We start from the raw sequence: 24630 nt of genomic DNA on the forward strand, positions 1-24630 counted from the left end.
GAGACAAAAGTACCTGAACCCACATTGCTGTCATATACAATGCAAGCAGGCGGTTTTTGGGTGCATTCCTTGAAATGCATACTCACTGAAGATGAATGTTATGACCTCCAAGATGCTCTTTGCTTCTTGCTTGATGGACATGATAACGCTCCCCGGAGCTTCGGAATGGGAAGACATCCTACTCAGACATTCAATGGGCTTATTCATTCAATGAGCTTATTAGTTATGAAACATGTTAAGTATTATTGAAAGGACTGAATTTTGTATTTGATTCCAATTATGCATTTTACAAGGTGAAGGTAGCTGTAAGAAAATCTGGCACTCTCTTCATATTAGGTATACTGTTTTGAGGATAGTTCTTTTCTTTGTATTCAATATTCAGATTCACCAGCCAGATTAGGTATTGTTTTCAAGGGTGATTCAATGTAGTTGAATTTCGGCAAAGGAATTCTCCATCTTTTTGTTTATATGTTAAATGATCTGTATGTATAAATAATACAATCTTACAATCTTTAAATAGTCTGGTTTCTATGATGGTCTTGTTGTTTGTGGTTGCTCTCTTTGGTTTAGATAGACTTGTGTTTGCAGAGTTCTTTTTAGTTTTTTTTTGTCAGATCAAGTGTACTGGCTTTCTCTCTGTTCAGTCTGTTGGATCAAACCAGTCAGCAAGGGCTCTCAAGCTTTCACATGGATCTTTCCCAATTTCTCTTTGTCATGGTGGTTTGTTTTGGAGAAGGAAACAATATTGTATAGAGGAGAATGAAGAAGGACCAGGAAGAAGAAGATCTCTTCTGACCGATCTGATAGTATTTCAACTAATCAAAAGTTGCTATCTAGGTCCTTCGCAGAGGCCTTCATTCATAAATGGGGAAGAGAATTATTTACAGATTACAGATCATGGGAGCAATAGGCTTAGGAGTAGGGGTAGTACCATAGTACAATATGTATCAAAGAGAGGGGCCCAAGCAAGGAAAAGAATAAAAACATGCAAAAGACTACATATAACTATGGTCATAAAACACAAACAAAACAGACACATGATACATGATAGTATAGTAAACTTGGAAAACTTAACATTGGATCTTGGATGATAATAAATCTACTACTGTAGTTTAACACAATAGAAGAATAAAAACAATGGAAAACAATGTTAAAAGTAGTCCAAAAGAGGTTACAAATTCTATCAGTGAGCTAAGGACAAAGCAAAGGACAAATCATAGAGTTCACCCATAGAGTTTCAGCTAGAGTTTCACAATTAATCCATCACTTGTCATGATGAATATAATAAGTTTATGAGCCAAAATCAATCATAGGGAGAAGTTCGTGAGTAGATTGTGGGTATCAAAATTGACTATGTGGAAAAAGAAAAAGATGTTGACCTAAACATGACAAATTCTTAATTTCTAGCATAAAATTCCATAACTACACAAGCCTACTATGAGATAGAACACTAGACTAGAAGAAGACAAGTGAAGGTGCATGCTGATTCTCTTGTGTAGAACTACAGTAACTGAGGGTTTGAAATGCAAATCAAAAAAGGAGTAACTAACCAGGTTTGGAGCCAACGACGGGTGGAGGCCGTAGGGACGACAGAAGACGGCGGAGAGGAATCGGAGTTGCAAAGCGATTCGATCGGAGTTGCAGAGTTGCAGACGGAAGACGATCGGAGTTGCTCGATGAAGAGAAATGAGTTGCAGAAGGGATGAGGTGGAGGAGGGGTATAAGGGTAATAATGCAAAAGATAAAAAATACAAAGGGATATAATGGTAATATGGGGAAGGGATATAATGGTAATATAGGAAGGGATATAATGGTAACTTATCCTATGTTATTCACAACCACTCATTTATTTTTGAGTTTCTGATTATTTTTTCCTAATTTTCTGTGGCCTAAACTGCTGGTGCAAGTTGCACCACCTAGATAAGTGGTCCACCCTAGCCTTCGCCAATGTCATGATACATGTGTAGTTTTACATACACGATGTGCACCTCTTTGGTATCAATCATTTATACATCACAAAAAATAGGAAAGGAGCTCACTCTTAAGTACAAAATCATCATTGAGTATGTCACACACACAATTATCACAAATGACTGGTATAGATAAAAAAAGATCGACTACAACACTGATGTAGGATGAGATGCTTCTAGGGAGAACATTAATGCTGCTTTTGCAAGAGCAATTAAAGTAGTAATTTATTAAATATTACAAACTTGACGCACAAGTAATTATCTTTATCTAAACGCAAAACACTTTTTACAGGCTGCTATATTGTACAAATTTCAACAAAACTTTGCCCGCGTATACATATACATATTCTATAAATTGTAGAAATCAAGCTTCATTAGGGTAAGTTATGAGTTATATAACATGCATTCTATCATGGTAACACCAATTATATATACAAAACCTGAGCTTACGTACCACCAACATATAATCACTAATCAGTGATAGGAATCGGAAAGAAACTCACAGAAGATTGGAATCAGTCGTCGGAATCAATTATGAAACCAAAAGCTACACACAGAAGCTTGATCTCCACAAAACCGATTTTGCCTTCATAATTAATTGTTGACGAGTTTCCAAACATGCATGCAGTGTCTGGCTAATTACCCATCTTGAGATGCAGATGGCATAAACTTATCCATAGTGTCCCTAGTTTGTCCTTCAGTGCAGGTCATGTTATTTGTATCCACTTGACAATCCACTATTTCAGGTTGACAGTTTCCTTCCCATGGCATCATCATGGATTTTCCACATGCACAAACATTAACCCTAGATGATGATACTCCATGTTGATGGAAGCATGGAAAAACAACATCCCTTTTGACAAAAGTAGAAGAGCTACACTTATTCTGAAAAGGGAAAGAACCCAATTCACTATCTATTTTGCCTTTTAGAGTTGCCAAAGTGTTCCTCAACCTTGACAATTCAGCTTCAAGAAGTGCTTGCCCTTGTAGCTTCCTCATTAGTTGCTGATTCACCAAACGCAATTTCTTCACTTCCTCTTCCAAATAAGCAGTGTGAGCCTTCTTTTTCTCCCTATATTTTCTAACAGCTTCTCTGTTCCCAGAAGCCGTTTTTGGTTTTGAGTTGGTATCTTCTTCAGATGCAAAAACTTGGGTGGTGTGTGTGTGGTAACATGTGTGTGTGTGAGCAGAATCAGGGCCAGGTGGGTTGCAAGTATGAGTATGGGTGCACGACAATTCAGTCACTGTGTCTGTATTCACTGATGTTGAGGCATGAAACTTGCTAGATGACTCTGGATTTGAAAACAGAACATTATCTGAAAGCTTATCAGAAAGCTCAGCATTTCCATCATCCATATTTTGTTTCTTCACCTTGAACCAAAGTTAGCTGCAATCTACCAAAAGAAGTACATACTGATGCACAGACAAACTGAAAATGAAAATGGAATTGAAAGAAAAAATAAAGAATTCAAATATATCAGATATATGACAAAACAAACTGGTACCAGGACCTATTATGGAATATATGCAAAGAATTGAATTTGAAGCATATACCTAGAACAAAAAACAGTCAAGAAAAATTCATTTGAGGAGTCCTAATCAAGGAACATATATGACTGAACAATTGGCCATAGGGTGAAGTCAAATTCTATGCTCAAAGTTAGATGTTTGGGGGAGTTTGGGGCTGTAAAGATTCTTCTCAAAGCAGCTTAATTGAAGAAACTAAAGGTTACCCAGTTGGATTCTACCCCCAATGATGCAGAATTGAGCATAAAGGCAAAACTTTATTTTTTTTTATGATGAAATAATAATATGAGGAGGAAGAGAGAATCCAAGTTCAAGTGGAGGCAAGATGACAGAGCATAATATATAGCAGCAAAAAACAAAATTCATTGAGAATCATATGAAAGAGCCAATAAAGAAGCATGAAAGTGGGAGAATTCATCTGATTTTTTATTAAATTAGAGATGAGTGATGAGAGAATTCATTTACCTGGTCCTTGGTGGCAAGCATGAGCATGATTGTTGTAAAGTGGTTTCTAGAATGTTTAGCTTTTAGCTCTGAGAAATTACCTGAGCATCCAAAACACCACATGTTGCATAAGAGTCTGTATGTATCTTCAGTGTAAATGAGTGGGTGTCAATGATACAAAATGTCAACTGCTCCTTCATTAACCTGAAACATGAGCATAGCAGTGGGCCAGCTTGATACCATGTTTTGTTGACTACTTGGTGCAGCATGTATTATCTTTATTTTTGTTACACGGCAAAGTCCTCTGCATCTTCATACACAAAGGACTCCAATTTATCAATACACACTAGCATTAATCTCACCAATGAGAACCGGAAAAACCTATCTAGGCCTTCAAAACCAATTAGTTCAATTTCAATTAACTTTATTACTAATTTAATTAAAGAATTACATTATGTGTCATCCTTATCATCACACTTAACTCACATCTCACAAAAAATAGCCATGTTTTGGATGGAAAGTTAAAACTAAGGGATTGCCAAAATGAAATGAAATTAGAGGGACTAAAGTCAAGAAATCACTAAATTAAGGGGCTCAAAAGGAAAATAATCATTCATACCTCTCCACATCCACTTAGTAGACAAAGAGAAGAGAGAGAATTGATAGATATAATAGGCGATATAATACGTATAGAGAAGAGAGATATGAATAAAGAATAGAGAAAAATGATGATACATCGACAATGTAAATTCTGTTTAACTGTCAACTAATCAGATTTTAAAGATGTTAGTTTTTTATAGTTTGGGTTTGGTTTTACACTATTTTAAGTGTGCTAAAGTATGCTAGCTTGTTATCTAATGTGTATTTGTGGTGCTATGTTGTAACTCTAAGTACTCTCACTAGAGTTTTATACCCTTGATTTGTAAGTATTGTTTGACTTGGTTTATGCCTCAATTTATGTTAGTTGACCAATCTATTAAATAGAAGTTTTAATTATTCACACTTAATTCAATTATTTCATCTCATTTCTACTCTTCTTATCTTCCTCTTCTTTTTCTATTTCTATGAATAACCCATCATAATCATATCTATCATTTTCTTTCATTTCTTCTTTATCTATCTTCAAGGCATTGAAGTGTGAATAAATACTTACTAATCAAATAAACACTGATTTCATGCTCTTCATCGTCGGATCTTATGCCATTCTTGACTGTTTGCGAAGCTATACACAATCTAATCAATACGAAGACAAAATAATAAACGTGTCTCACACCATGTAACCCAAAGAGAAGTCCTTCACGATAAGTTATCATTTTGTTTTCTTGTGCACCTATCAGTGTTCTCCTCCTCACTTCCCACCAGTTTAATTCTTACTCTATTCAAACACGTATAGGCGTATAGCACATTTTACTAGTGACATATGTGATTTATTTTCAAAATTTGTAAGGGTTAAAATCTATAACCGTCCTTGAACTTTGAACGAGTTTTAAAAATCGTCCATCACCGGAAAATTATCTGAAAATCATCCTCAGACTATTAAAAATAATTTGGACACATCCCTCCGGCAGCCTTTGTTATTTCATAATATGAGATTGGTATAGTTCTGATCAAATATGGTGGTGCACAGTAGTGAAAATTATTGAGAGTACGGTGGCAATAGTGAGGATAGTCCATAGTCGAAGCATGTTCATGTCTTCGTTCAGAGAGAGGCATTTCGGGAGAGCTTTCCAATTTGGGTTTGTGAGATACTTCTCTTTGGAGTTGGCCTTGATTGAGACCAGTATGTTCAACGATATCCTTCTAGGGGGACTCGATCCTGACGGTGGCCCTTGCGAGATTTCTGCGATCAGGAAGCTCAGAACAAGTTGAGATGGGAAACCCCATGGCTTTGTCAGCTCTGTCTGAGTCTTTTCGCTCCCAAAAAAAGGCCATTAAGGCCTAGGTCATAAGCTTCTGATGTCGAAGAGTCGTTGGTCGCAAAACTCTCGCGGGTCCATTTTGCATGTGTTGCCCACCGACTTTCCTCTTCCCTTAGATCATCGCCTCTGGTTCTGTGGGTGGCGCGGCTTCTCCGGACGAAGCTGAGGGGAGGTGCCCCTTGAGGCTCTATTCTAGAAGCGAGGTTGGATGGTTCTGGTGCTAACGACGTTGGTTTCTTGAAGGCATCTTGTTTTTCCAATACGTCGGGCTGCAACAGTGTTGGTGAGGGCTTGTTAGTTGCTGAGGAGGCTACGGTGACAGAGCGGCGGAGATGAGGCCGACCAAGGAAAGTCTCTGCATCAGCCCAAGGTTCTGATCGTGCTTTGATGCGAGCTCAAAGAGATTTTATTATTGTCAAACAGATAGGAGCCATCCCCATTGGATCTGAGGAGGAAGCCATTCAAAGACTTTCCAATCATCGTGTCGCTAACCATATGAGATTGTACGGGGTTCCTTAGCAGGATCGTCAAGTTGTGGCTGGCTTTTTGTGGGGTTTTGTTTTTTTTTCTTCTGGGTTTTGTCTTTGGGTTTGTGTTGTTGCCTTGGTCCCTTGTTGGCTTTTGTCGGTTTAATCTCTCTTCTTGTCTCTTGGTCTTGGGTGTTCTCTTTGCTGGGTTTCGGTCTTTGGGGTGTTTGGGTGTTTTTTGTCGCTTTGCGGTTTATCAACGTAACGTTTAACTTTTCTAAAAAAATGATATCAATCTTACTTTTCTTTGCTTTTTTTTTCTCAATATATGATAATAATAATAATAAAAAAAGTTAAAATGATAGAACCATATTTTGCACTTAATTTTATTTAGTTTTTCTAATTACAATTAATTTTATCACTATATTTTCATGCATTTTTTAAAAATTCGCAAAATTAATTCGATAATGAAATTTGACAAAATCATAACTTCAAAATTTTATAGACACTTTGTCAAAAAAAAAAATTATAGGCACGCCAAAAAATAAATTATAGTTATTTCATGATAATTTTTTTATGGATCCCTTGATCTCTCCCTGCCTAACTTATATATCTCTCAGCTCCTACTACTTGAACTATCTTATGAGGACTATTTTATGATAATTTAAAAGCCTAATCTTGAGTCAATTTTTTGTTTTTAAAAAAGAAAACAGTTCATGAACCATTTTGACCGTTTTCAGATGAAGAAAAAAAAAACCATTTTGACCCTTTTTTTCTTTTTGTCTTAATCATTTTCACATCTGTGAAGCCAAACTATGTGTGAAGTGTGAACGGTGAAGTATGAAGTTTCAAGGGTGGTGGCAGGTGGCGGTGGGTGTGTGGGTTTGGGTCTATGTTTTCTTCAAAGTGCCCACGTGTTGGGATGATTCATCATAAGAAGAGGACGAAACCAACCTATTATTATAATATTATTTATTTTTCTTTTTTAATAAATACATGATCTTCAAAAGAATTTCAAATTAACTAAAAATATAAATTATTATTATTTCCTTTGCACCAAAAAATAATTATCGAAAATGCTATTTTAATAACGTAAATTCTTATAAAAAATGTAAACATATTTGCTATGTTACTTTAAAATTTTCAACTAATTCAATGCTAAATTCATGGAACACTTACTACTCTATTAAGTGCTAACCAAATTTCACTAATTTTTTCCAAACATAACCTAACATGTCATTTTTAGGTTAAATATGATTTCAGTCCCTTAAAATAAAGGGAAATTGAATCTGGTCATTAAAAAAATATTTTAGCTTTTAATCCCTAACAATATTAAGATAGGTGAAGTTAATGTTTGCCGCACCTTTTCTTTGCCATTTTTGTGTTTTTTTACCTCCACAAATTATCTACTCTTTGTTTTATTGATGGTTTAAACCGCCGCAAAATGAATCAATGATTATTTTCACCAATTTCACTAATATTGGAAACTAAAAGCTATATAATATTCTCACAGAGATCAAATCCAATTCTCCCTATATTACACTGATTAAAAAACATATTTAACTCTTCATTTTTCTAGTAGTATAATTTTATTTTTTAACTACACTTAAAAAAATTAAAGACATGAGCTAAAATATCGACGACCATATTACGATCTTTTCGGATGAGACAACGAAACAACTTAACTTCAACACAACATGTCTCTAACTCTGTGATCACATCTCACAACCAACATGTATTAACATTCTTGTTACCCGTAAGGATATGGATAACTTCTAAACAATCAAAATCACAATCCACAAGTCCAGCTCCCGAGCATGTTGTAAACCAACCTCCACTGCCAGAAGCTCAACATAGAAACCACACCATTATTGAATTTACTAGAGAATCTAGATACTCATCTCTCTCGTCTTGGTCACATATAACGCCACTACATCTCAATTCAACTACCATCCACATTCAAACGAACCTCACATTTACTCACGGTCCGTATTACAACTGGCCTCCTTAATAATGCCTAAACTCTTGTACATATATCAACATCAGTTTCAAAACATAACTAACAGGTTAAACATGTGTACTAATAAAGATATGATTGTTATGTCATTTTCCAAATTCACAAAGAATTGGGATTTATTTATTTAAAATAATATATGAAGAAAATTCATTATATAAATAATTAAATAACACCCCTTTCTTTGGTTCATAGAGGAAGTAGAGTCTTCCAAGCAACTAGAAAGTAGAAAGTAGAAACATCTCGTTCTCACTCACCAGATCTTGTCCTAAACTTCTATAGCACTGCAACACACTGGTTTAACAAACTTTGAGGAGTGCCAGATTCTCATACTTCTTCTTTCATCAATTTAAGGTAAGATTTTTCAATAAACATGTTATTGTTTTGATGTTACTAGCTTTGCTGTTTTTTGAAACTTGAAGTGATTATCTTTCTAATATAAATTCTTTATCCATGAAAAGCCACTAGCTGATGTGATCTGAATTCAGCTTGCTTATGTTTTCTGTGTAGTTCTCTGTTTGCAGAATTTTGGTAAAAAATTCTGAATTATATTGTGGAAACTTGTTTAGTTGCTTTGTTTGATGATAAAGGATCCAATTTGGACTTCAGAACTATCAAATTTGCCTCTTTTTTCCTTCTTTTTCCTACTGTCTAGTTGAATTTTACACTGAATCGTTTTCTATTGGTGGTTAGTGCAGAACACAGTTTTTGGTTATGGAAACTCTTTCATATGGTTCTGCACCATGCTGTCAAGTTGTGAACTCAAAGTTGAAAGTAGTTGACAAGGGTTTGAATTCACGCCAATCAAGGGTGTCCTGTATAAGAAAAAGGGGTTTTGATTATACTAGTACAGTTTCTTCATGTGGGTCTGTGATGTTTTATGATATGGGTCAGCAAAGAGGTTATTGTAGGGTAAAAAGTGCTTTTGAAAGCTCTAGAAGACTCAAATTCAAGGTTTACAGTGGAGGTTATGATGGTTATGTGATTGGTGAAGAGGAAGTAAGAGATGTTTCAGGGATAGAGGAACCTGCTACCAAGGTTCTGATTCCAGGTTTGCCTGATGAGTCAAATGGTGAATCTGGTGGTGCTCCAATAAGTAGTTGCTTTTGGGGGTGGAAGCCTAAGTTCACTGTTCACTATGAGAAGGCTGGGTGTGAGAATGTGGATTCCCCACCTGTCCTCTTTCTTCCGGGTTTCGGCGTCGGCTCTTTCCATTATGAGAAGCAATTGAAGGATTTGGGCCTTGACTTTAGAGTGTGGGCACTGGATTTTCTTGGGCAAGGGATGTCCCTGCCTTTTGAAGATCCTGCTCCTCTGTCTAAGGAAGGGGCTACTACTACGTCAAATGGAAATGTTTCTTCATGGGGTTTTGGAGATGAGACCGAACCATGGGCGGCGGAGCTTGTATACTCTGCTGATTTATGGAAAGATCAAGTTCGCTACTTCATAGAAGAGGTAAATGACACACTGTTTGATAGTTGCAAATTGTCCGCTATTTCAGCAAATCTTTATTCCAAAATCTCAATTATAGTCACATTACCAATGCTACTGAGAAATATAATTGACAGAAATAATTTCTAAGCTTAATATGATTTTTGTTTAGTTTTAGTTAGAAGCTGCCTCACTTGTATAAATTTATGATTAAAACAATAATACGATTTGATTCATTACAGGTCATTGGTGAACCAGTCTATCTTGTGGGAAATTCGCTCGGAGGATATGTTGCACTGTATTTTGCTGCATGCTACCCTCATTTAGTGAAAGGCGTCACATTGCTTAATGCAACCCCTTTTTGGGGGTTTCTACCTAATCCAGTAAAAAATCCACGACTAGGCAAAATATTTCGATGGGCTGGAACTTTTCCACTACCTTCAAATATAAAGAGTCTTACAATGTTATTGTAAGTATGGCTTTGTTTTTTTTATTTTTGCTTTATTTCTCTATTTTTTGCTGACATGCTTTCAACATTTTAGTTATGAACTTTCAAAATTAGTACATTGCTTGTATGTTACCTAGGTATTCATTTTTATATGAGTTACATTATAATGAGAAACTGCTTCATGGGCCTAACTTTCTGTTTACAGACAACAGTCATGACTTAATTGACACGAACAATTGTGTTGTCTTGGATTTTGTAAGACAGTTACCTAGTTATTGCATTAATTTTGCAGAAGCAGCCCCTGTAGCTTCTTTCTCCATTATTAGCAATTGTTAGATATTCTGAAATAAGTACTCCTATAATGGGTGAGGTTATCTCATGATGTGCAAGGAGATGAGTGTTTCAGACATTTCAATGGAATCTCAACTGTTGAGAGTACAACTCCAGTTTGCACCTATATCTCTTCCATCGATCTGATTTGATTAATTTATTTCTTCTAGGTGGGAGAAAATTAGTGATCCGAAAAGTATTGCTCAGGTGCTTAATCAGGTTTATGCAGATCATTCAATAAATGTAGACAATGTATTTTCACGCATAATTGAAACTACAAGGCATCCTGCTGCTGCAGCATCATTTGCTTCAATTATGTGCGCTCCTCGGGGAGAACTATCCTTCAATGAAACATTATCCAGGTAGGCACAACTAGATCTCTAACCGGTATTAGATTTGCATGAATGCACAAGTTTAGAATTTTCCCGCTCTCTTCATTGTAGATGTCGAGCAAACAATGTGCCGATCTGCCTCATGTATGGGAAAGAAGATCCCTGGGTGAAGCCATTTTGGGGATCACAGGTTAAAAAGCAAGTGCCTGAAGCTCCATATTATCAAATCAGCCCTGCTGGCCACTGCCCTCATGATGAAGTCCCTGAGGTATGCAATTTTCTCACAAATTAGCTTGAAAATGTTCTTCTGCTGTTGCTTTTATCAATTGCAATCTGAAAACAAGAGGCTATATGGGTTTACGGGATAAGAGAGCATAGGAATATGGAACTAAGAACCCGTTAAGATGCGGACCAAAGAGCACTTATTGAAGTTTATCTAGTGTTTTATTAGTAGATAAGCTCCAATACATGCTCTTTGGCCTGTATCTTAATGCACTCTAGGTTGCTTAATGAGTAGGACAAACGTCTTTGGTTTATCAGAACCTGAAGCCATCTCTTCTATGTATGTTCCTCTCCTCATCTTTAAAGGGAGAGAGAGAGTTGGCAGTGTCCTTTCCTCTTGCACAATAAATATTTATATGAACTTGTTCTTTGAATTGATTAATAGGCATCAAGAAAAATTAACTGTTACTAGATTGTAATTGTATTCCTTCTTCAGTGTTGAATTCCTTATGATTGTCATGATCAGAGTAGTTAATTAATAGCATGTGATAGACCCTTACGTCAGGAGTGGGCTGCTATTGATGACCCAAGGCCCAAAGTGTGGCGTGTTTATGAAAGAAGGAACAAACAAGGAAGCTTCCAGATTAAGTAGTGAGCTGGCAGAGAGAGGCTAAGAGGCTAGAAAGTTTGTTACAGAGAATCAACGTGTGTGTGTGTGTGCATAGGAGTGCTTAAAAGGGAATTTCTGTTAGGAATAGAGAGTATGAGAGAATATTGCTTTTGTCAGAAAGAATAGAGAATTATGCTTTCTCTATAGGAGCCTAGCTCTGGAGTAGTAGTGACTACTGTATTCCCCAATTTCCATTAATCAGTTGACTCATTCCATTTCATTTTTCTGCTATTCTCCTTTACTGTTTTATTGGTCTGTATCAAATTGGTCCGACCTGCCGGATCCAAATTCGAGAGGTACCAGTGTTGTTCGGAGAAGAAGGTCACGAAACAGAGACGCATGCCACCAAGGAAAATGGAGGCGAAAGTTGCAGCCCTGGAAAACGAGATCGCAAATCTGCGCACCACCTTGACCACGATGCAAGAGCGAGCGGAGAGTCACCAAGCACAGCTACTGGAGATGCTGGCTTCGAACCTTTCCAAGCAAACACCAGAGAAAACACCAGAGAAAGGCGACACTGGAAGCATCCTTCAGGATGTGTCAGCCACCAAATCTGGGAAAGAAGATGGAGGACCTTCATCAGTTTCTGGTTGGACCAAGCTGGAAGGGGGTTTGCTCGATGAGTTCCGCAAATCCGCCAAGAAGGTGGAGCTCCCTCTTTTCAACGGCGAGGATCCTGCTGGGTGGATTGCCCGAGCAGAGGTTTACTTCCACATTATGGGTACCAGTCCTGAGGTTAAGGTGAATCTGGCCCATTTGTGCATGGAAGGATCAACGATCCATTACTTCAACTCACTGCTGCAATTGGATCCAGGGCTAACCTGGGAGAAGCTCACAAACGAGCTGCTGGAAAGATACGGATCTGCGAGTAAAGGGGATGTGTTCGAGCAGCTATCAGATCTCCAGCAGAGAGGCACAGTTGATGAGTACGTTCTGGAATTTGAACGCCTTTTGTCCCAGACCCCCAATCTCCCTGATGAGCAATTTTTCAGCTACTTCATTCATGGCCTCCGGGAGGACATACGAGCACGGGTACGGAGCATGCGTACCTTGGTGCCTCTTCCACGCTCTCGGTTGATACCGTTGGCAAGGGCGGTGGAGACGGAGCTCCATGGACCAGGCCACACCTTATCGGGCTCAAAAGGTAATGGGCCTCGCTCGGGTTACGGGTCCGGTTCTTCTACCCGACCAACCCATTTGTCTACGACTGGATCGGGCCCATCGGGTCAAAAACCCAATCAGGGTTGGGTCATGGTGAAGAACAAAGATGAAAAGGGAGAAAGACGGGACGACAACACCAACCATCCTCGCACCCCACCACGCGATCGAGGAATCCGCCACTTACCTTATCAAGAGCTCTTGGATCGGCGACAGAAGGGACTTTGTTTCAAGTGTGGGGGGAAATATCACCCCCTCCATCAATGTCCTGACAAGCAACTCAGGATCATGCTGATTGATGGTACAGAAGAAACGGAAGTGGAATCCGAGCAAGATGCAGAAACAGCGGAGCCCGAGGTGGATGGAGAGTGCAGCATCATGCGGCTTGGAGCTGAACCAATCCAAACTAAGACGATGAAGCTGCGAGGGTCAATTTTTGGTGTTCCTATGGTGATTTTGATTGACAGTGGTGCCACCCACAACTTTGTCTCGAGGCATGTAGTAGAGACAATGGGCTGGGTCGTTCAGTCGACACCTGTGCTGCGCATTCGATTGGGGGATGGATACAAGGCCATAGCTCGCGGCGAATGCAGGAATTTGGAGGTTGAGATCGACAATTACCATACCTCTGTGGATGCTTTGCTGTTCGATCTTGATGGCATCGACTTGGTGCTAGGAATCGCATGGTTGGCAACCTTAGGAGAGATGAAGGTGCATTGGGGCAAGCAAACCATGAAATTCCAGAATGAGGGCAAGTGGGTTTGTCTCCAGGGACAGGATTGTACTCAGGAGAAGGGAGAAGCGCTGCAGAGCTTTTTGGACAATTGCCCGTGGGAAAATGGGGAGTGTTATCATACTTCTACTGAAATCACACAAAACCCAGAAATTCTGCAAAAGGGAGAGTCCCATTTAACCAGTGTGCAAACACAGCAACTGGGTAGTTTACTTTCTGAGTTTGAAGATGTCTTCGCTACTCCAGTGGGATTACCACCAAAGAGGCAGAAAGAGCACCAGATCACCTTGGCAACAGGATATGGACCGGTTAATGTGAGGCCTTATCGATATTCTCATCACCACAAAGATGAGATAGAGAAGCAAGTTGCGGAAATGCTTCAATCAGGTATTATCCGACACAGCCAAAGTGCTTTTTCAAGCCCTGTGATCTTGGTGAAGAAAAAAGACGGATCATGGCGGATGTGCGTTGATTACCGTGAACTCAACAAAGCTACCGTTCCTGACAAATACCCAATTCCCGTGATAGAAGAATTGTTGGATGAGCTACATGGTGCACGATTCTTCTCCAAACTTGACTTGAAGTCCGGTTATCACCAAGTGTTGGTGAAGGAGGAGGATGTTCACAAGACGGCTTTCCGGACTCATGAAGGCCATTACGAGTATCTCGTCATGCCTTTCGGGCTCATGAACGCTCCTTCTACCTTTCAAGCGCTGATGAACGAGGTATTTCGTAGTATGCTCCGTCGAAGTGTGTTAGTCTTTTTCGATGATATTCTGGTATACAGTGCTGATTGGCAATCACACCTCATTCACCTGACTAAAGTTTTGGAAACCTTGAGGGTTCAACAACTGGTAGCCAATCGTAAAAAGTGCTCTTTTGCCCAACAATCAGTGGAGTATTTAGGCCATGTGGTGTCGTTTGAAGGAGTGGCCATGGACCCAGGGAAGGTTCAGAGCATCACTAATTGGCCTACGCCAAAGAATGTAAAAGGAGTTAGAGGATTCCTGGGAATTACGGGATATTATCGCAAATTTGTCAAGGATTATGGCAAGATCGCTCGACCTCTCACGGAACTGACCAAAAAGGATGGTTTCAAATGGAATTCTGAGGCTCAAACAGCTTTTGAGATTTTGAAGACAAGAATTACCACTGCTCCTGTTCTGGTGTTGCCAGACTTTGCCCAGCCATTTACCATTGAATGTGATGCATCAGGTCGAGGGCTTGGAGCTATTCTTCTTCAGAATCGCAAACCTGTTTCTTATTACAGTAAAGCTCTAAGTGAACGCAATCTGATGAAATCCGCCTATGAGAAGGAATTGATGGCCATCGTTTTGGCGGTTCAGCACTGGCGCCCCTATCTTCTTGGGAGGCATTTCACAGTTTGCACGGATCAAAGGAGCCTCCGACAGTTGCTACACCAACGAATCACGACGGTGGATCAACAGAATTGGGCCGCGAAGCTGCTTGGATATCGTTTCGATATCGTGTACAAACCTGGTATCACAAACAGGGGAGCAGATGCGCTTTCCAGAATTTATGATGAAGGAGAATACCAAGCTTTATCCTCTTTTCCTACTTGGACAGAGGGTACTACTTTGATTCAGGAGGTCCACCAAGATGATAAACTAGTCAAGATCATCACGGACTTGAAAGCGGAACCAACCAGCAGACCGGGTTTTGCATATACTCAGGGGGTGCTCTACTACCAGGGTCGATTGGTAATCTCCTCTGCATCTCAGTTGATTCCCAAATTGCTTCTGGAATTTCATGCGGCACCGCAAGCGGGCCACTCTGGTTTCTATCGCACTTACCGGAGGATCGCTGCAAACTTGTATTGGATTGGGATGAAGAATTCCATCCAAGAATTCGTGCGTGGTTGTGATGTTTGTCAGCGCCAAAAGTATTTGGCAACATCCCCTGGAGGTCTGCTCCAACCTCTTCCTATTCCCGAACGCATATGGGACGATGTTTCTATGGATTTCATCAATGGATTGCCCAAGGTCAGGGGAGTGGACACTGTGTTTGTGGTTGTGGATAGGCTATCAAAGTATGCGCATTTTATTCCTCTTAAACATCCTTACACCGCGCGAATGGTAGCTGAGGCATTTGCAAAAGAGATAGTGAGACTTCATGGCATTCCGCGTTCGATTGTCAGCGATCGTGATCCAGTTTTCGTCAGTAATTTATGGAAGGAATTGTTTAAACTCCAGGGCACTCAGTTAGCCATGAGTACTGCCTATCACCCAGAATCAGATGGGCAAACAGAGGTTATTAATCGTTGCCTAGAAACATATCTGAGGTGTTTTATCACGGATCAACCTCGCACATGGACTCAATGGTTGTCGTGGGCTGAATATTGGTATAACACAACCTATCACGCCTCTACTGGGATTACTCCGTTTACAGCAGTTTATGGCAGGGAACCTCCAACTATGATCAGATTCACAGTGGGTGAAACTAAGGTAGAAGCTGTGGTCCAGGACTTGAAAGATCGAGATGAAGCCCTTCGTCAGCTAAAAAATCATTTGACTCGTGCCCAGGGGAGGATGAAATCCCAGGCAGACAAGAAAAGAAAAGACAAGAGCATTGCCATAGGTGAATGGGTTTTTGTCAAGCTGCGTCCCCACCGTCAGCAATCAGTGGCTCAAAGAATCAATGCCAAGCTTGCTGCCCGGTATTTTGGCCCTTTTGAGGTCCTTGAACGAATTGGAGCAGTAGCTTACAAGCTACGTCTGCCTATAACATCCCGCATCCACCCGGTTTTTCATGTTTCCTTACTAAAGAAGGCAGTAGGAGATTACCATGTGGAGCAGGAATTACCTACTGGAATTGATGGGGAGTTTGTGGCTGTTGTGGAACCAGAGAAGGTTTTGGCTGTACGCACCATTTTACAGCAAGCTGAAGCCGTAAACCAATATTTGATTCAGTGGAAGGGAAAGTCTGCAGAAGAGGCCACTTGGGAAGATGAACAAACTCTGATTAACCAATTTCCCGCCTTCAAGGTTGTTTCTCAAGATGGTGGGATTGATAGACCCTTACGTCAGGAGTGGGCTGCTATTGATGACCCAAGGCCCAAAGTGTGGCGTGTTTATGAAAGAAGGAACAAACAAGGAAGCTTCCAGATTAAGTAGTGAGCTGGCAGAGAGAGGCTAAGAGGCTAGAAAGTTTGTTACAGAGAATCAACGTGTGTGTGTGTGTGCATAGGAGTGCTTAAAAGGGAATTTCTGTTAGGAATAGAGAGTATGAGAGAATATTGCTTTTGTCAGAAAGAATAGAGAATTATGCTTTCTCTATAGGAGCCTAGCTCTGGAGTAGTAGTGACTACTGTATTCCCCAATTTCCATTAATCAGTTGACTCATTCCATTTCATTTTTCTGCTATTCTCCTTTACTGTTTTATTGGTCTGTATCAGCATGTTTGAATCAGCTTCTTTTTTCTCATTCAATTCTAAAACTGAGCAGCTGCTTCTCTCCACAATTGATTCTGACTTTAGAATCAATTGTAGAAAGATTTCCAAACATGCATTGAGACGAGTCTCCTTGTTTGCAGGTTATAAATTTCTTACTTCGTGGGTGGATCAGAAACGTTGAGTCTCAGGGTGCTGTCTCATTACCTCTGCTGGAAGACCTAGACAGTATGAAGAGCCCTATTATTGACAGGGAGTTAGAATTTCCCAGAGAAGGTTCAAAGAAATCGGTCGCCATAAGATACTTTGTTTCCAGTGTCTCACTCATGGACAGGATAAGATCTTACATCAAATCTTACTCCAAGTCAAGGAATTTGGCGCTCAAACCACAGTGACATGGTGAACTATGCCATCTTCACATAGAAACCAACTTCGTACGCCGTCTTCTGTTTATAGTATCAAAGAAACCATACACAGTTGTTTTAGAATCAGAAGGTTTTGTACATATCAATCTTTGTTAATAACTATGTAAAGGATATTCATATTATCATATGGTTTCTTCCAGCAGTATGTGACATGAGTGGAAAACTCAAAAGAATTTGGGCAAATAACAATAGTAGATCTTGTTTCATTCTTGATATTCCAATAATTGAAGATCATGAAAGGAGGTTAACTGAAGAAATCAGTCACAATGAAATGGCTAGACCACTATAACTAATCCGCTAACACCATCACTTGAATGTTTAACCAGAAACTTTACTCGCGGAGAACAATTTAAGATCTAAAGTGCCTATCTAGTGAGAGCAGTTTCTATTGTGAGATATGAGAACATTAAATTGTGTTTGTACAACCACAGATGACTAGTATCTCAAACTGGCCATATATGAATGGTTGATTAAAACTAGTTTAATGGTCACGACTTTAAAAAAAAAAAAATACCCGAGTTTATTTTTTAATTTTGACCATTCATAATTAAATCCAATTATGAACAATATATCATTCTTTACATTTCATCTCTCACGACAAGAAGTTCTCTCACAGTCACAAATACCAAACTTTTTCCTTCAAATTCAAATACACGTAATGTTACAATTTTCAACTAAAGAAGAAAGGGTGGAACTATGCATTATACTTACACATACAATACAAATGAACATGTAAGAGTGAGTTCTATGCCAAAAATTTACCAACAATCAATTATATTTGTAGCATTAGAATGATTTATGTTATATAAAAAGTAGGAGCGATGTTACTCTCTCATGAGATGGAGGTGAAACCAAAAGACACCTTCAACTTTTTTGCCTCTACAAGCAAGTAAACCTGAAACATTTCCTCCTATCCAATTCTGCATGCACCTCCCTAATATACAATACTAAAACTCTCAACCAGTGTAATCGAAACTAGATCAGTTTAACTGATCGGACCAGTTAAACCAAAAACCGGTCATGTGACTTAAGGATAGCAGTGGATAGGGTCTGGGTTAGGTAATATAGTACTCATCCCCATACTCGCATTTTCAAAAATTACTCGTACATGTTCCCATATCTGCGTGGGTAGCAATTTGAATACCCGTCTCGTAACCTCTAGATACATATATGTTCGTACTCATATTCAATACCCGCTATTCAGTTAACCAAAATACAACTTTTACTATTTTTATTTTTCAATAAAAATATAAAATATAAAATAAAAATAACTAATTAAAAATATATAAGAAAATCTAAATACTTAACAAGTAAAAATCAATCAACGAAGTATAATTTCTTTTATAAGATTGGTTGGAGATTGTGGAGCCCTTATCATGAGAGGTTCAGGCTTCATTTATATTCCAATGACCTCCTTGAGTCCTTGTTATTCACCAACTTCTGAAGCGGATTCGATAAGTGTCTATGCGTCATGTTCTTAGAGAAGCTAATGCATCTGCTAATTGTTTAACTAGTATTGGAGCAAGTCTTCAGTGGTGTGGTCTCTATACAATGGATGTTCATCCAGAGTGGATTGACCATTTTTTTGCTAGGGATTTTAGGCTTGTATTTTTTGCTTTCATTGTTTAGTTTTCTCAGTCCTCATTCTATTTTTCAAAAGAAATAAGTGAGAAAGTTGTAATTTTAAATTTACAAATTTTAGTATGATCATAAAGTTGTAGGTTAATATTACTTTTTCTAAAATAAGTAGGGTAAATTAGTAACTATACATGTAATATTTACATTACTTACTCATTTTTTATTAAAGAGTGAGTTAGATAGTTATAGCCGTAAGTTTGTTAGTATGCTGTTAAAATTGGTCATGGAAGGAACAGAAAGGTCCTTGGCTTCACTAGATGCCGATGGAAAAAAAGGGTGTTCAAGATGCTACACTTGTTGGCGTGGAGAGTGGGAGGTTGCTTAATGTTTGTAATGCTGAGTGTGTGGCCACGAGAGCAGTCAATGTGTAGAAAATTGGGAAATTTTGCAGCTTGGTTTTTTTGGCACTAAAGAGAATGTTGTTGAGACTTGTGTGAAACACCTTCAAATGTCTCCGTCGGAGAGGTACGGGGAAGGGTAGGATTTGTTTGTCGTTGCTCGGGGTTCGGATTGGCTTGTGGGTAGTGTTTGTCGTTGCTCGGTTTTTTGGCTTTGTTATATGTTCCTTTAATTTCTTGTCGTTTGAGTCGTTGTTTATTATTTCGTTTCTTCCATTTTTTTTTACATTTCGTTTTCCGTTCTCGTTGTATCATCATTTGTTGAGATGACTTATTTTTCGACTTTCTTTCATAATATTATATCTTTTGCTTAAAAAACAAAAGTCGTATCAAGCTCAAGTTATGAATGATTGATAAATGATAATTACTGTTTTCTTAATACTAACATATAAATAAAAAATTCTCAAAATAGGGATAAATATAAAAAAAAATGGATTATGTATAGATAATATTCTTTCATTGAAAAAATAGTAAAAGATACTCTAAACGTGGGGAATGAGGAGTGATGTGTAAATCCAAATTGCCAGAATGAACAGAGCCATGCATAGCAACCTTTTCCAGGTTCTCAGGGTTTAGGTTGAAAACGCTTCTCACTCTCACTCTCACGTCACCACCTTGTTCTTACTCTCACCGCCACAAATCCATAAAAAGACACAACCTTAATACAATTGCAGCATCTTCTGTGTTGTGTGGTAATTTTGAAGTTGAAATAATGGGTCGTGGGCGTAGGAAGATTGAGATCAAAAGGATTGAGAATGTGAAGAACAGACTAGCCACATTTTCAAAGAGGAGAAGCGGGTTGTTGAAGAAGGCTAAGGAGCTTTCTGTTCTCTGTGATGCTGAGGTTGCTGTCATTGTGTTTTCCAACACTGGAAAGCTCACCGAGTTCTCAAGTTCCTGGTACATGAATTGATCTATGTTCATCAATTTTCTTAATTCTTATACAAATGCATGTAAAGTTGTGAACCCTTTGTCTTTGGTGATGAATGCTGATTGGTTGTTAATTCTTAGAAGTTTTCCATAACTTGTTAGTTTCAAAAAAAAAAAAAAAAACTTGTTTTTCCCCTTTCAAATATTCCTCTGTTCTGATTTTTTTATTCTTTAAAAAAAGTCATTTTTTATTGTATTAAGATTTTATTTTTTAATTAGTATATCTTTTATTTATTTTATATTTATTTGATTTCTATTTATGAAAATATAAATCAAATAAAGATATTATAAAAGGTTGAAATTTTCCTTTGGTTTGTGTGTGTCACATTGAAGGGCATTGCTGGAATATCAATTCCTATGAACTAAACTTATATACGCTTGAAATTTCAAAAAAAGAAAAACTTATATACACTTGAACTTGTGTGATGGATCCAAAAATTTTACTTCGTGGGGACAATATTATATGAGATTTTATTTATTTTTTTGTTAAAAGGGAGTCAAATGTCCACAAACAGAAGTCCTAACCTATGGTAGACCTGGTGAATGAAACTCATCCCTACAATGCCAACAAAAAATTCAATTCATTGATTTTTCAACTAACTAGTTAGCTACTCTATTAGGAGAACATGATAACATCGGATTATGATATTCTCATGTGAAAATTCTTTCATGTTCTCTCGTGCTAATATTTTGTGTCTATCTCTTTCTTCATGACCATTTAAAAGGTCTCACCTATACCTATTTAATACATACATGTGAAGATAGACATAAAATTTCAATACGAGGAAATATAAGAGAATTTCAACGCCTAGGGTAACTGGAAGTCTAGAGCTACACTATTACCAATAACAATTGATTAATGTGATGACATATAACTGATAAAGTGTGTGAGGGCATATGATGTTTGGTGGAGACAATATAATAGTGTCATGGCAACTATAATACTAGTACAAAATATATTTGTACTCAATATACTACTACTATGATATATTATTAGTAGGATATTTGAAATTGTTGTGGGGCAATTGCCCCCTCCTCTACCACATAGATCCGTCCTTGCCAACACTTTCTTTTTATGTTGAAAGCAAAAAAAAAATTCTGTCAGGAGTTCAATTTATGCCATTTTTTTAGATAATGTAATTAAAAATACTGAAAATTACTAAAGTTTTGAAGTATGGGACATGTAGTATTTGAGAGAGCATCTTAGAGCTTTTTATTGGGTTGGTAGACCCTAAAAAACTGGTAAGGACACGGATATTGTAGTTTGAAACTTGTGGATTTGGCTGCTCCCCTGATACTAATCTTATACTCTCTATTGGATATTACTTATTAGTGGATTGTATCCCCTGAACCATGTTTATAAGCAATTGACAAGCCTCATAAAAAATTTGTACACTATTGTGTTGAGTTTGTCTAGCTACAATTTTGGTGATTATTTATTGCAATAGATTTCTTTATTCCCCTTCTTGTCTGTGTGCTTTAATTTGAAGTACTTAATTGAAATCCTCAAATGGGAGAGCACTTGATATGGTGTGACTCATTTCCTGCAAATTATATCTATTTTTTATACTCACAAGTCCTTCATACAGTATGAGAAGAACCCTTTCAAGATACAACAAATGTTTGGCTTCTACAAATACTGCTGAAATAGAACATAAGAAGACCCAGGTTCTCTCTCTTGCACTTGTTTGTCCACCTTTTACTTTCCTACGCATATATTGAGCATAAACATTAATATAGCAATATGTGATAGACAATTTCAGACAATTTCTTGACATTCTAGTGTTGTTTAGTCATGCCAGTGTCATTCAAAAAAAAAAAATTTCTTCCTCGATGCACTTCGTTGTTACCATTTCTTCTGAAATTGATTATGGGATTATTATGTCTAATGATATAATTCTCTTCAGAAAGAAGATTCTCAGATGGTGGAGACTCTAAGAGATGAAATTGCTATGCTAGAAACAAAGCAATTGTATGTGTTACTTTCAATCTTTTGCATTGCCTCTTTTCTTTTTCTGTTGTCTGCAGCACACCACTTACAAACACTTAGCTTTGTGAGTATAGGCAGTTGTTGGGTAAGGACTTGACAGCTTTGGGATTAAAGGAATTGCAAAGTTTAGAACAGCAACTTAATGAAGGGTTATATTCTGTCAGAGAGAGAAAGGTCTTTCAAATTTCATCTAATCCCTTGTTAACTTCTCTACATTTTTTTATTCAATTAGTAATGTTTTCTGTTAAAAGCAATGTGGTAGTCCTATAACACTTAACACTTGATTTTTCAGGAGGAACTACTCATGAAGAAACTGGAGCAGTCTAGATTACAGGTATATTGGAATCAGAAGTTAACATGCAAGGTGTTACAAAATTAGAATATTGGACCTCACAAACCAAGGAGAATTTACTAGAAAGTCTTAAATAGTTGACATTATGTGGTAATAGCTTTATTTATAGATCTGACATAGTGACATTACACAAAGAATTTAACCAAATGGACGAATGGTGCACTCTATGAAACTAGTTTTCGCAATGTAGTCCAAAAATTACATTTCGGAAACTGGTTTTTTTGGGTGACTGCTGAGTGTCTTGTATGGGTGTCATGATTACTGTTTACTTATTACCAATAAGTAATTGATTTCCTTTCAATGCATAGTTGTTAACTTTCATTCTTAATATATGCAAAGATAACAAGCAGTATCTCAATATGGAGGGGTATGTTTTCTCAAATAGGTAGATCAATAACTTGAAAAGAAACATAACTGTGCATTTGATATTTATGAACTGTTCAATGCATGTGCAATTTACCTCCATGGTCCTCATAGGCTGAAGATCTTGATTTTAGTGCTGATAAATTTATGGATAAAATTGAAATGTCTGTTGAGGATTGGACATAACTTTGAAAAATTGAGGGAAAACAAAAGATGACACTCTTTTTATAGTAACTTTTTTTTGTTTATTCTTTTCAGGAACAAAGGGCTATGTTGGAAAATGAAGTTTTGCGCAAACAGGCATACATTATTCTCTTATTCTTCTTAATGCAACGTTGATGTTTGAATGATCTATGTTAGTGATTGCTTTGTTATTCTTCCTATATCACATTACAGGTTGAGGAGCTTCGTTCTCTATTTTCAGTATCAGAACAGAGAAATAGTGCTTTTGCAAACACCAGTTCCTCACATCCCAACTTGGCCACTAGCTGCGGAAATGAGAAAGGAAGTTCATACATTGCATTGGGGTACTATGTTTTTCAATGACTAGACTTCAAAATTACATAAGATCTTGATGTCCTATTTTGGTTTTTGAGACTATAAACTTATATACTTTTCTTGATTTTGATGGATAAAAGACTCGTTGGAATTCGGGTTAAAGATACTCTCAACTCGGACATATAGCATGTTTGAATTAACATCTCTTTCATCAGAATCAATTATGAAACTGAAAAGTTACTCATAGAAGCTTCTCTCCCAAATTGATTGACTTCAGAATCAATTGTAAAAGGGTTCCAAACATGCTCTTAATCAGTACTGTAGTTATGATTTCTGCTTTAAGCTTGTAGTTACTGCATGTTGCATTCAACAAGCTTTCTTGCATTGGTTTTCTTCATACTCAGTTTCTTTTACCCTAACCAAACATGCAATAATTAGTTAGTTACACATGAAAATTTTGAATGTACTCCCATACATGACAAGATCTGTCAGAACTTCCTCCTATTTTTTCTTCTTATATTTGCTGCTTTTCCTGTAGGTGGCCTGTTGATGATCATGACAATAGGGAGGAACCTGAGGAAGAAACCTTTTCAGATTCAGATGATTCAGAGAGTTAGGTGGATATCCTCTAATCTAGTTCTCTGATTTTATTGTTTCAAGATGGAATATATTACTTCAGACTAGTTTAATACAGTTGTAGTTGTATACAGTTTTAAGTTTAGATTACAGAGAAAATATATGAACCAAAGGTGAGCCCCCAATTGATGAATTGGAATTTAGGTCTTTTCAGATATTGGCAAGAATGTAGATTGAAATTGTTTATCATGTTTTGGCTAAAATACTATGAAAGAACCAAGACTATGAAACTTTTTTTTTATTCTAATGAATGCAATGCTTAGGTTTATTTATGAGCGTATCCAGACGCGGATCAAACAACACCCATTGTTTTTTCTAGTATATAA

The 24630-nt window shown here is 37.6% G+C and overlaps 3 protein-coding genes across 10 annotated transcripts; 2 read left to right on the forward strand and 1 right to left on the reverse strand.

Annotated features, from left to right (window-relative positions):
* Positions 1–2080: 2080 nt before the first annotated feature.
* On the reverse strand, positions 2081–4218 carry LOC130709517 (basic leucine zipper 24). 4 transcript variants are annotated; one of them, XM_057558890.1, is made up of 2 exons: positions 3963–4218; positions 2081–3383 (listed from the first exon to the last, which is right to left on the reverse strand). In XM_057558890.1, exon 2 carries the CDS (start codon positions 3324–3326, stop codon positions 2610–2612), a length of 717 nt encoding a protein of 238 aa, XP_057414873.1. In that variant the 5' UTR covers positions 3327–3383; positions 3963–4218; the 3' UTR covers positions 2081–2609. The 4 variants fall into 4 exon arrangements, with proteins under 4 accessions (XP_057414873.1, XP_057414872.1, XP_057414871.1 ...); XM_057558889.1 differs by having other exon boundaries at positions 2081–3399; XM_057558888.1 differs by having other exon boundaries at positions 2081–3364; positions 3963–4217.
* Positions 4219–8529: 4311 nt separating this feature from the next.
* LOC130748326 (pheophytinase, chloroplastic) lies at positions 8530–17705 on the forward strand. 5 transcript variants are annotated; one of them, XM_057601509.1, is made up of 6 exons: positions 8530–8695; positions 9040–9796; positions 10015–10241; positions 10721–10912; positions 10994–11150; positions 11657–11994. In XM_057601509.1, the coding sequence occupies exons 2-6, from the start codon at positions 9056–9058 to the stop codon at positions 11684–11686; spliced, it is 1347 nt and encodes a 448-aa protein (XP_057457492.1). In that variant the 5' UTR covers positions 8530–8695; positions 9040–9055; the 3' UTR covers positions 11687–11994. The 5 variants fall into 5 exon arrangements, with proteins under 5 accessions (XP_057457492.1, XP_057457489.1, XP_057457488.1 ...); XM_057601506.1 differs by lacking the exon at positions 11657–11994 and adding an exon at positions 17218–17705 and having other exon boundaries at positions 8533–8695; positions 9035–9796; XM_057601505.1 differs by lacking the exon at positions 11657–11994 and adding an exon at positions 17218–17705 and having other exon boundaries at positions 8533–8695.
* Positions 17706–20030: 2325 nt separating this feature from the next.
* LOC130748946 (agamous-like MADS-box protein AGL15) lies at positions 20031–24576 on the forward strand. Its single transcript, XM_057602192.1, has 8 exons — positions 20031–20435; positions 22055–22133; positions 22373–22437; positions 22530–22629; positions 22748–22789; positions 23429–23470; positions 23567–23697; positions 24207–24576. Exons 1-8 carry the CDS (start codon positions 20248–20250, stop codon positions 24283–24285), a joined length of 726 nt encoding a protein of 241 aa, XP_057458175.1. The 5' UTR covers positions 20031–20247; the 3' UTR covers positions 24286–24576.
* The last annotated feature ends 54 nt before the right edge of the window (positions 24577–24630 follow it).

The sequence above is a fragment of the Lotus japonicus genome, chromosome 3 (assembly GCF_012489685.1).
Source record: "Lotus japonicus ecotype B-129 chromosome 3, LjGifu_v1.2".
Lineage (NCBI taxonomy): Eukaryota > Viridiplantae > Streptophyta > Magnoliopsida > Fabales > Fabaceae > Lotus > Lotus japonicus.

Excerpts from the sequence above, each read along its gene's own strand:
- LOC130709517 (XM_057558890.1), bottom strand. The coding sequence starts at position 3,326 with ATGGATGATGGAAATGCTGAGCTTTCTGATAAGCTTTCAGATAATGTT.
- LOC130748326 (XM_057601506.1), top strand. The coding sequence starts at position 9,056 with ATGGAAACTCTTTCATATGGTTCTGCACCATGCTGTCAAGTTGTGAAC. Across the intron at positions 10,242-10,720 it reads AAGAGTCTTACAATGTTATT|GTGGGAGAAAATTAGTGATC; the intron begins GTAAGTATGGCT and ends TATTTCTTCTAG. Across the intron at positions 10,913-10,993 it reads TTCAATGAAACATTATCCAG|ATGTCGAGCAAACAATGTGC; the intron begins GTAGGCACAACT and ends TCTTCATTGTAG.
- LOC130748946 (XM_057602192.1), top strand. The coding sequence starts at position 20,248 with ATGGGTCGTGGGCGTAGGAAGATTGAGATCAAAAGGATTGAGAATGTG. Across the intron at positions 22,134-22,372 it reads TAGAACATAAGAAGACCCAG|AAAGAAGATTCTCAGATGGT; the intron begins GTTCTCTCTCTT and ends AATTCTCTTCAG. Across the intron at positions 22,790-23,428 it reads TGGAGCAGTCTAGATTACAG|GAACAAAGGGCTATGTTGGA; the intron begins GTATATTGGAAT and ends TATTCTTTTCAG.